This window comes from Tupaia chinensis, unplaced genomic scaffold (assembly GCF_000334495.1).
Source record: "Tupaia chinensis unplaced genomic scaffold, TupChi_1.0 Scaffold000238_1, whole genome shotgun sequence".
In the NCBI taxonomy this organism is placed as follows: domain Eukaryota; kingdom Metazoa; phylum Chordata; class Mammalia; order Scandentia; family Tupaiidae; genus Tupaia; species Tupaia belangeri.
Genome location: NW_006159716.1, coordinates 9066961 through 9077575, shown reverse-complemented (window position 1 = coordinate 9077575; position 10615 = coordinate 9066961). Strand labels below are relative to the sequence as shown.

The window sequence follows — 10615 nt, the reverse complement described above, 5'->3', positions numbered from 1 at the left end:
CTTTAGCATTCTTGCTCTAGCCAGCTCTCCAAGCAAAGAATCATTGTTTATGCTTCCACATTTCCACTCTGCTGGTCCCTTTGGTTCCAGGAGAGGACCTTCATCCATATCCCTCATTGTATGTGAAACTCTAAGATTGCTCCCTCCAAGAACCCTTGCCTGATCCACTCAAATCCTTACTCTATTTGTATCCTCTAAGAATTTTATATTCAGTTTATGTTATCTGTTTTTGTTGTCTTTATGCTAATATGTCCTTGTGCTTCAAACCTTGGGTTTCTTCCTTCTCTTATCTACAACTATAACCTCTTCTAGGGCAGTAATCACAGGTATTGTTGTTTTATCACAGTATGTTTAAGCTAGTTACTACAAGCTTGTAAGAACTTTACTTTGTTTTCTAGCCAATTTGAAGCTCTAGGGTGAAAATCTTTCTACCTCTAAGGTGTCTGTTAGTTTTCTTTTGAAATTCTTTATAGACCTGAGTAGCAGAGAAGCTCCCTGATGTCTCCCAGGACAGGGGGAAGTAACCTCAGGCCCCAAGCCAGCAATGGTTAAAATTGTGCTTTACTGATGAAATTTAAGGCTGAGGAAGTTCAGGAGGAAAGCATGGGGTAAAGAGGGGGTAAAAGGGCTCTCAAGGATGGTGGGTCAAGGAAAGGGACAAGACTCTTACCTGGTAAAGCTCCACGAAGCTTTAGCAAGAGAGGGCTAGGCAGGGAGGAGGCCCTCAGCTTTTCCTTTTCCCCTTTTCAGCGTGAGCAGGATGAGAAGACAAGCGCAGTAAAGGAAGAGCTGAAATACTGGCAGAAGCTCCGGCATGACTTGGAGCGGGCACGGCTGTTAATTGAACTGATTCGGAAGAGAGAAAAGCTCAAGCGGGAACAGGTAGGGATGAGCCTCTAGCTTCAGGGCTCTTGTTCAAGTTCTCTTTCTCTCACTGTTAGTGTGGCACTGGGAGACCAAAGAGCCTCCGTCTGGTGCTAGCTATTTTTCTCCCCTTCCTACCCAGTACTGTCTGCTCCAAGGTCTACCTACTCTGTATTGGGTATGGTGCTGCTCATGACTTCCACCTTTTGGGGTTCAGCTCTTTGAGTCCTTAAGTATAAGCATACTATCATATGGATGACCCATCCTTGGAGCGTCTGATTCAAGAAGTCTTTTTTTTTTTTTTTTGAGAGATTTTCGCTATAGGGCACGTGCGCTCGCCAGACAGAGAGAGACAGAGAGACAGAAAGCGAGAAATCACCTCCCAGGGGGGATGGTCACGCCGCAATCCCTTCTCCTCCATTCTCCTCTCAGGATCTTGGGCACACACGTGCACACACCAGGCGTGAGTTTTAAGCCACCGGGTCCGGGACTCGAACTGCAGTCGACTACATGGGAGTCTAGCGACATAGCCATTACGCTAACTGCTGGTTCCCTGATTCAAGAAGTCTTTAGGGGAGCATGGCCTTGAGTATTTTGAAAAGTTTCTTAGACCATTCTAATGGATAGTACCAGTTGAAAAACTCTGGCCTGGGACTTTGTGAAGATTCTCACTTGGCCTTTAAACTTTTATGGTCTTGAGTCATTTAAAATTTCCAACCTCTGTTCAAGAAGTTCTAAGCCCCTGGGAACCAGCAGTTAGTGTAATGGCTATGTCGCTGGACTCCCACATAGTCAACCGCAGTTCGCGTCCCGGACCCGGTGGCTTAAAACTCACGCCGGGCACGTGTGTGTGCGTGCCCAAGTTCCTGAGAGGAGAATGGAGGAGAAGGGATTACGGCGTGACCGTACCCCCTGGGGGGTGATTTCTCGCTTTCTGTCTGTCTGGTGAGCGCACGTGCCCTACAGAAAAAGTTCTAAGCCCCTGAACATGGGGAATGTCAAGGTACGTAGTATTACATAGGGCTTTAAGAGCATAAGCTATGGTACCAGAATGCCTAGGTTTAAATTCTGGCTCTGTACTTAACTACATTAACCAAGTTGTTTAATTTTCCTAATACTTCTGTTTCCTCATCTGTAGTATAGGGATAATATTAATAGAGCCTGCATCATAAGGGTTGTTTTGAGAATTTGATGACAGAGCATATGTAAAGAGCTTAGAACAGTGCATGGTACACAGTGAAGGCTATAGAAGTATCAGCCGCCATTATTACCATTCTTATTACTGCTTCTCTTTGCCTCCCTTGAAGTGTCTACTGCAGTGCTTTGCACATAGAGGAGAACACTAATTTACTATTAATTGAATGGGTGGCAAGCCAAAACGGTTTTCTCTGGTCCAGGAATGCAGCTGTAACTCACATGCTTCAGAGGCCTTGATTAAAGACCTTCCTATCTTCCTTCAAACCCTGTTATACTCTTCGGCCCCACCATGAGCTCAATAACTCATGTTTCCCCTTCTGAGCCCTATCATGCTTGTCCATTTAACATGGGTAGTCCTGCGGGACATCTCAGGAGCTTCTCCATGGGTTCAAACTACCTTCCCAGGCTTGAACTTCTCTTCCCACCTCTGGTTCTGAGAAATGAGAGGGAGAAGGAGGCGTTGGCCCTAGGAAAACAGACAAGCCAGTTTTGATGTAGCCACGAGGCAGGAACTTTTCATAGTTTAATCTGTACTTCCCAACCTTTTCATATTAGGACACACGTAGAAAATAACATTTGAACATTATACTACTGTAAATAAATGAGGCTGCCTGCTGTGTGAGTGGTGACCTTGGAGACCTTGCTCACCCTAGGCAATTTAGTTGTTTCACGGGCTGACAAGATAGTATTTCACCTCAGTAGATGGGAAATTCTAGTCCAAGACACATTTAATATCACTATGCTCCTTGGATTAAGCCAGATCTGGGTTCAAATCCTGTCTCTGTTCTTTTCTAGCCAGATGAGCTTAGACTAATCACTCCTCCATTATACTTTCTCTAAATCTCAGATTACATATTTGTAAAATAAGGATAATAATTTCTCCTTTAGGATTATTACAAAGATTAATTGAAGTAATACAAGTAAAGAGGCAGTATGGCATAATGGTTAAGAGCATTCACTGTGGAACCAAACTGTTTGAGACTGAATCCTAACTCTGCCTCTTACTAGCTTTGTGACCTTAGGCTAGTTACTTATTCTCTGTGTGCTTTGGTTTATCTCTTTGTAAAATACCTCATCTATACCTACCATTATTTTGCAGAAAATGCTTAGAACATTACCTGGAACTTATTAAGAATATAAAAAGTGTTCATTTTTATGATTACCATAATAATAACTACTATTATTACTGGAAGTTCAGATGTAGTGCTTGATACATAGGAAACACTCACAAAATGGTAACTGTTGGTAACATTATTCCCAGGCTCAGGGTTGGGTGGTAACTTCTCAGATAGTGGTGAGCTTCATGTCCTATGAAAAACTGTTGTACATAATTGGTGAAAGTCAAGTTAGCAAGGAAAGACATCTTTGTAGGGGATGTCTTGATGTCTTCCCACTTCCTCCACAGGTTAAAGTCCAACAGGCTGCCATGGAGCTAGAGCTGATGCCATTCAATGTTTTGTTGAGGACAACACTCGATCTGCTGCAGGAGAAGGATCCCGCACACATATTTGCCGAACCTGTCAACCTGAGTGAGGCAAGTTCCCCCCATGTCCCAGTGAACCCCTCCTGAACTGGAAGCAGGGTCTGAGTAGGCCAGGAGGATTGGGTGATAGGTGTATAAAACTGGGCAGGGGGTCTGGCAAGGCTGGTAGTCTTTGCCTATGGCGAGAGGTCAGCAGGTCAGGGTGGGTCAGGCCCCTGGGGCTCTGAATGAGCCCAGCGTGGCCAAACCAGAAAACAGGGAAGCCAAAGCTGCCAGTGAAGGGTGCGCCTGTTTGGCTAGTAAATGGTTGTTGTAATTGTACAGGTTTTATATGTTTAGGTTCCAGATTACCTGGAATTCATATCCAAGCCAATGGATTTTTCTACTATGAGGCGGAAGCTGGAGTCCCACCTGTACTGCACCTTGGAGGAGTTTGAGGAGGACTTTAACCTTATAGTTACCAACTGCATGAAGTATAATGCTAAAGACACAATTTTCCACCGAGCAGCTGTCCGCCTGCGGGACCTGGGAGGGGCCATCCTGCGGCATGCCCGGCGGCAGGCAGAGAACATCGGCTATGACCCCGAGAGGGGCACCCACCTGCCCGAATCACCAAAATTGAAGGATTTTTACCGCTTCTCCTGGGAAGACGGTGAGGAGTCTGGATGGATGGGGAGGACAGGGACCAGGAGAAGGCACAGGGACAGAACCCAGAGAGTCTAAGATCAGAGCGGGTCTTGGGGCTTTAGGGTAGTTTCTAGGAGCAAAGCTGGGTATAGGCAAGACTAGGGTATATCTGTGACTGCAGTAGTTCCTGAGGGTTAAGTTTTACTGATAGAGTTGAGCACTGCTTGTTGGTAGAAAAGGAAAATCAAGTGGTAGCTGTCTGTCTGAAACACTAACGGGGATCTTCTTCTGCATCTCATCTGTATGGCATTAGAGCATTGGGCAGGGGGAGTACAGTGCCAGTGTGTGTGGCTCATTCAGAAGAGTGCAAGTGGAAGACCAGAAAATTTTAATTGCCTTTGAGCCCCATATTCTGCCTTCCTCGGCTCTCTGATTCTTTTTTTTTTTTTTTTTTCTTTTTTTGGGGAAGAGATTTTTGCTATAGGGCATGTGTTCTTGCCAGACAGAGAGACAGAGGGACAGAAAGCGAGAAATCACCCCCGGGGGAATGGCCACGCCACAATCCCTTCTCTTCCATTCTCCTCTCGGGATCTTGGGCACGCACGCACACGCGCCTGGCGTGAGTTTAAGCCACCGGATCCAGGACTCGCACCGTGGTTGACTACATGGGAGTCTAGCGACATAGCCATTACGCTAACTGGTCCCTCAGCTCTCTGATTCTTGATGGCAGCAGCTGAACAGTCACTCAGGCCAAGGGATTGCAAAACTGCCTTGTGCCTGCTCCACAGAGCACGTAATTGTGACTGCAAACTACTTCCTATAGATGTTTCCCAGATTCTGATCTGTCCTTTGCCTACTTCCAGGCAGTTGTGTTGCAGGGCAAAGGCCCCACAGTAATGTTGCTGGAAGCCACTGGCCCAGGCATTTCAGGAGAATATTTTGCATCCAAAGGATTTGGTCCCTTCCCCTTGTCCTGGGCTAAGCAGGTTCTTCAGCTCTTCTGTTCTCCCTTTTCCCTGGCAGTGGACAACATCCTCATCCCTGAGAACCGGGCCCATTTGTCCCCAGAAGTGCAGCTGAAGGAGCTGCTGGAGAAACTGGACCTGGTGAGTGCCATGCGGTCTAGTGGGGCCCGCAGGCGCCGTGTCCGCCTACTGCGCCGAGAGATAAACGCCCTTCGGCAGAAGCTGGCACAGCCTCCACCACCACAGCCACCATCACTGAACAAAACAGTGTCTAATGGGGAGCTGCCAGCAGGGCCCCAGGGGGATGCAGCTGTGCTGGAGCAGGCCCTACAGGAGGAGCCAGAAGATGATGGGGACAGAGGTGAGAGATAGTTACGGGCAGGTGGGATGCTGGGGGTGGAGGTGGAGGGGCAAAGACTAAACTGAAATCTTACAATGGGAATATCTTTCCCCAAGCTAAGATCTGACTCTTTTGTAAGCAAGCAAAAGTCCTTGGAAGGGTCACATTTCTTTGTATACTCAGAAATGATAATTCAAAATATAGTCATCAGTAGAGACCAATATTAATCCATCAGAGTAGATGTTGGCTATTGTATTGGAGCAGGCTTCTGGGAGCCCCTGATACAGATTTTTAGTTGCTGCTTTATTGAGATTCAGAGAGTTTCATGTGCTGGAGCACAGCAACCGTTGACTAACCGGTTAAGAATTTGAATATTTTGGGGCCTACCCCATGGCCTACTGGTTAAGGCCTAGTGGTTAAGGGAGCCAGAGCCCATATGGGCAACTGTGATAAAAATCTCAGCTGCTGCGGCTTGAAAATTATGCCAGGTACATATGTGTGCATGCCCCAAATCCTGACAGGATGGAGAAGTGGAGGAGAAAGGGTTACAGTATGACCACCCAGATTGTGGGGTGCTTTCTCTCTCTCTCTTTTGTGTACCCTCTGGCAATTAAAAAAAATTAGCGTTTGCACCTGATATAGCTATATTGTACATAACAGTTAAACACCAGCCTATCTTATAATGCCACTTAGAGAGGTTCTTAGAGCAGGTTAAGTTGGGGGGTAGAGGGTAACAGAGAAAGAAATACCTGGTCTCTTGAGTTATCTTATGGTTTTCACCCCAGCTAGCTGAATCTACTGGCTCATTCTAAGTAGAGAGGCTAGACTACAGAAGATAACCAGAAAAGTGAGTTTCAGAAACCCAAAAGCCATATAAGCTGATTTTCTTCCCATCCGTTTTAAGAAAAAAATTTTTTAAAGAATTATTTATTTAGGGACCAACTGTTGGTGTAATGGCTATGTTGCTGGACTCCCATGTAGTCGACCATGGTTTGAGTCCTGGACCTGGTGGCTTACACTCACGCCAGGCATGCATGCCTGCATACGTTCCCAAGGTCCTGAGAAGAAAATGGAGGAAAAGGGATTGCGGCGTGGCCATCCCCCCTGGGGGGTGATTTCTTGCTTTCCATCTCTCTCTTTCTGGCAAACGCATGTGCCCTATAGCAAAAACCTCTCCAAAAAAAAAAAAGAATGGTTTATTTATTTAATTCCATTTGTTGTTGTTGTTATTATTATTATCTTAATTTGACCACACAGAGAAACAGAAAGCGCAAAAGCAAGCCACCAGGTCTGGGATTTGAACCTTAGTTGGCCATGTGGGAATCCAGCACCTTTAACTACTTTGCCATCTGCTGGCCCCAAGAAATTTTTTTGTTGAGAAAAAGAATTGTCTTCCTGGGACCAGCAGTTAGCGTAATGGCTATGTCGTTGGACTCCCATGTAGTCGACCTCGGTTCGTGTCCCGGACCCGGTGGCTTAAAACTCATGCTGGGCGTGTGTGCGTGCGTGCCCAAGATCCCAAGAGGAGAATGGAGGAGAAGGGATTGTGGCGTGACCATTCCCCCTGGGGAGTGATTTCTCGCTTTCTGTCTCTATGTCTCTCTCTGTCTGTCTGGCAAGCACACGCGCCCTATAGCAAGAAAAAAACCTCTCCCAAAAAAAAAAAAAATGTCTTTCTCAGTTCTCCCCTTGGATTTGCGCTTATGGCTTGGAAAGGCCTTTTACCCACATAGGCCAAAAGGTTGGGAGTTAACTCTAGTGGGTAGGGGCCCAAATTGCAGGGAATGGCCCATTTTATTTTAGATCGGCAAAGGATGGGAACATGGCTGAGGTCACATTTGGCATCAGAGGGCTTCGGACTCTCTGATTTCCCATGTGGTAGCCTGTATGCCACTTGTGTCCCCATCCTGGTTTCTGGTAGTGCATTCATGCCCAGTAGACCAACTGCAACAGAATCACCTAGACTATAAAAATTTAAAAAAAAAAAAAAATCCCAGCTGTACTTTACCTCCCAGAGATTCAGGTAGGGAGGTCTGGACTGTGGCTTTAAAGTTTGTTTTTAAAAGTTTGAAGGCAGGGGACCAGCAGTTAGCATAATGGCTATGTCGCTGGACTCCCATGTAGTCGACCGCAGTTCGTGTCCCGGACCCGGTGGCTTAAAACTGACGCTGGGCGCGTGTGCGTGCATGCCCAAGATCCCAAGAGGAGAATGGAGGAGAAGGGATTGCAGTGTGACCATCCCCCCTGGGGGATGATTTCTCGCTTTCTGTCTCTCTCTCTCTCTCTCTGTCTGTCTGGCAAGCACATGCGCCCTATAGCAAAAACCTCCCCCCCCCAAAAAAAGTTTGAAGGCAGTAGTTGAGCAGACAAATTTGGGAACCACTGATTTAACTTAATGTCAGTTTTCCACTTCTGTAAACTTAATCTTTCTCTCTGCTATATTTACTCTCACTTAGATTATGTGATACAAAATTGGTTGACAGATGAGAAAAACATAGGCCTAGTGAGAATTATAGACTCTTAATTTGTAAGTGAGACTTATCCTGATTATTTATTGATCAGGTTGCTTTCCTAGGTGTAGAGTGATGGTTTGTAACCCTCACTTCATTAGACTCACTTTATTAGCCTATTTTTTTTAAAAAAAAAAACAAAAACATCTTTAGAGATTTGGTTTCATTTGGTCTGGGATACAGCCCAGGCATTGTTTTATTCCTTCCTTTGTTTGTTTTTTAGATTTTTGCCATAGGGTACATGCACTCACTGAAGAGAGACAGAGATAGGTAAAGTGAGAAATCACTCTCTAGGGAGGATGGCCATGTCCCAGTCCCTTCTCTTCCATTCTTCTCCTGGGATTTTGGTCACACATGCACCAAATCAATCACGCCCATCATGATTTTGAATCTGCTACCAAATTGTGGTTTGCCACGTGGGAATCTAGTGCCTTAATCACCACTCCACCTGCTGGCCCAGGCATTAGAATTTTTTGTTTTTTTTGGAGAGGTTTTGCTATAGGGCTCATGTGTTCGCCAGAAAGACAGAGATAGAGAGACAGAAAGCTTAAAATCACCCCCTGGGGGGATGGTCACGCTACAATCCCTTCTCCTCCATTCTCCTCTCGGGATCTTGGGCACGCACACACACGTGCCCAAAGTGAGTTTAAGCTGCCAGGTCCAGGACTCGAACCGTGGATGACTACATGGGAGTCCAGTGACATAGCCATTATGCCAAGTGCTGGTCCCAAGGCATTAGAATTTTTAAGAAACTTTCAGGATGATTCTTACTTATAGTCAAGGTTGAGAACTATTAGTGTGAGTAAAACTTAAGTCTGACTTTCTCTTTGCCTCAGATCTAAGAACTGGGATGTATCTTAAGCCTTATAATAACTCATCCTATTTCTCCTTGGTTATCAGTGTCAATATCTGGCTTATAGGGGCAGACTCTATCTAAAATGTTCAAGCAGATTCTCTTTTTCTCTAACAGATGACTCCAAACTGCCTCCCCCACCAACCCTAGAGCCCACTGGGCCTGCACCTTCCTTGTCTGAGCAAGAATCCCCCCCAGATCCTCCCACCCTGAAACCCATCAATGATAGCAAACCTCCAAGCCGGATCCTAAAGCCCAAAAAGATGGAAGAAGATGAGCTCTTGGAAAAATCTCCTTTGCAGCTAGGGAGCGAGCCTTTGCAACGCCTACTCAATGACAATGGCATCAATAGATTGTCCCTCTTGGCTCCTGACAACCCTGCTGGTACCCCACTTAGTGGAGTGGGCCGCCGCACATCAGTTCTCTTCAAGAAGGCCAAGAATGGGGTTAAGCTACAGAGGAGCCCAGACAGGGCCCTGGAAAATGGTGAGGACCATGGTGTGACAAGCCCTCCTGCCTCTCCAGTCAGCATCGAGGATGAGCACCACTCCCGGAAGCGACCAAGAAGCAGGAGCTGTAGTGAGAGTGAAGGGGAGAGGTCCCCCCAGCAAGAGGAAGAGACAGGTGATCCTGCTTGTGACTTATCTCGCTTCTTCTGAGCTTTTCTACTTTGCCTTGCCAGTCAGCACCTTTCTCAGTTGACCATCTGCCTGTTGGCCCCTGTGAATGCCAATATTATCATCAAGGGCTGCAGAACTCACAGATGAGCCTGGCACCTGACTTGTAGTCTAGGAAACAAGTTTTGAGCAAGTATTTTCAGAGAGTCAGATTGTGTCTAGTGTCTATGGCCCAGAGGGGGATGCAAAATTTTGTGTGGTAAAATGGTTCCTATCAGGCACTACTTGAGCCACTGGGAGAAAAAAAATAAGTGGACAAAACAAAATAAAACAAAAATATGTCTTGTGAGGAAAATAGGCTAAAAGCAAATGAGTAAATTGTATCTTATATTAAAAGTTTTAAAGGAAAACGCAACAGGGCAAGGAGATAAGAAATGCTGGGATGGTGTTAGAGAGGGTAGCCTGTTAAGTCTTCTGAGGAGGTGACATTTGAGTAAAGGAGTTGAAGTCATGAACTATTTGTACATCCAGGGGAAGAATGTTCCATAAAGGTAGACTAACAAGTACATAGGCCTTGGAGCTGGGAAGATACCTGCATATCTGAGGAATGGTAAGGGAACCAATGTGGTTGCAGCAGGGCAGGGTAGGGCAGGGCAAGGGCAGGATGGGTGGTGGTAGGAGATGAGGTCTCGGGGAAGTGATGGAGGCCTAAGTCCTTATTACACGTCCGGCATGCGCTGGTCACTAGGGATGGGGAGGGGAGTAATAAAGAAGTCCTACTCTGTTCCAGCTCTGGAAGAGCTCACAGCCCAGTGTGGAGGGAAGGTGGTCACCCGAGGTACAGGGAATCACAGTGCTGAACAGCCTGTGGTTATGTGTCAGGTGACAGGAAGCACTCCTAGAATGTTCAAGGAATTTGAGCTGAGGGAGGTAGAAAGGCTTCCCAAGGAGGTGGTGCCTGTGCTGGCCCTGAGGGATGAAGGCAGAATGGAGAAAAGTGGACAGGAACACAGGGCTCAGGCCTGGGTGTGTGGAAATAAGGAGGATGGTCTCTGTGACAGAGGGGCTTCCTGGAGCAACAGGAGCCCAGGCTGGCTGGGTGAGGTGGGCCTGCATGTGGGGGGCCTCGAATGCCAAGTAGAATAGTGTATTCTGTGTG

At 46.5% G+C, this 10615-nt stretch overlaps 1 protein-coding gene across 2 annotated transcripts in view; it reads left to right on the top strand.

Moving 5' to 3' along the window:
* Nucleotides 1-10615, top strand: part of BRPF3 (bromodomain and PHD finger containing 3) — a 35507-nt gene that overhangs the window by 6850 nt on the left and 18042 nt on the right. For both annotated transcript variants that reach the window (XM_014587873.2, XM_014587874.2), the window contains exons 3-7: nt 751-882; nt 3467-3595; nt 3884-4196; nt 5195-5497; nt 8957-9463. In XM_014587873.2, the coding sequence (XP_014443359.1) occupies nt 751-882; nt 3467-3595; nt 3884-4196; nt 5195-5497; nt 8957-9463 (1384 nt within the window). The remainder of the gene's footprint in view (nt 1-750; nt 883-3466; nt 3596-3883; nt 4197-5194; nt 5498-8956; nt 9464-10615) is intronic.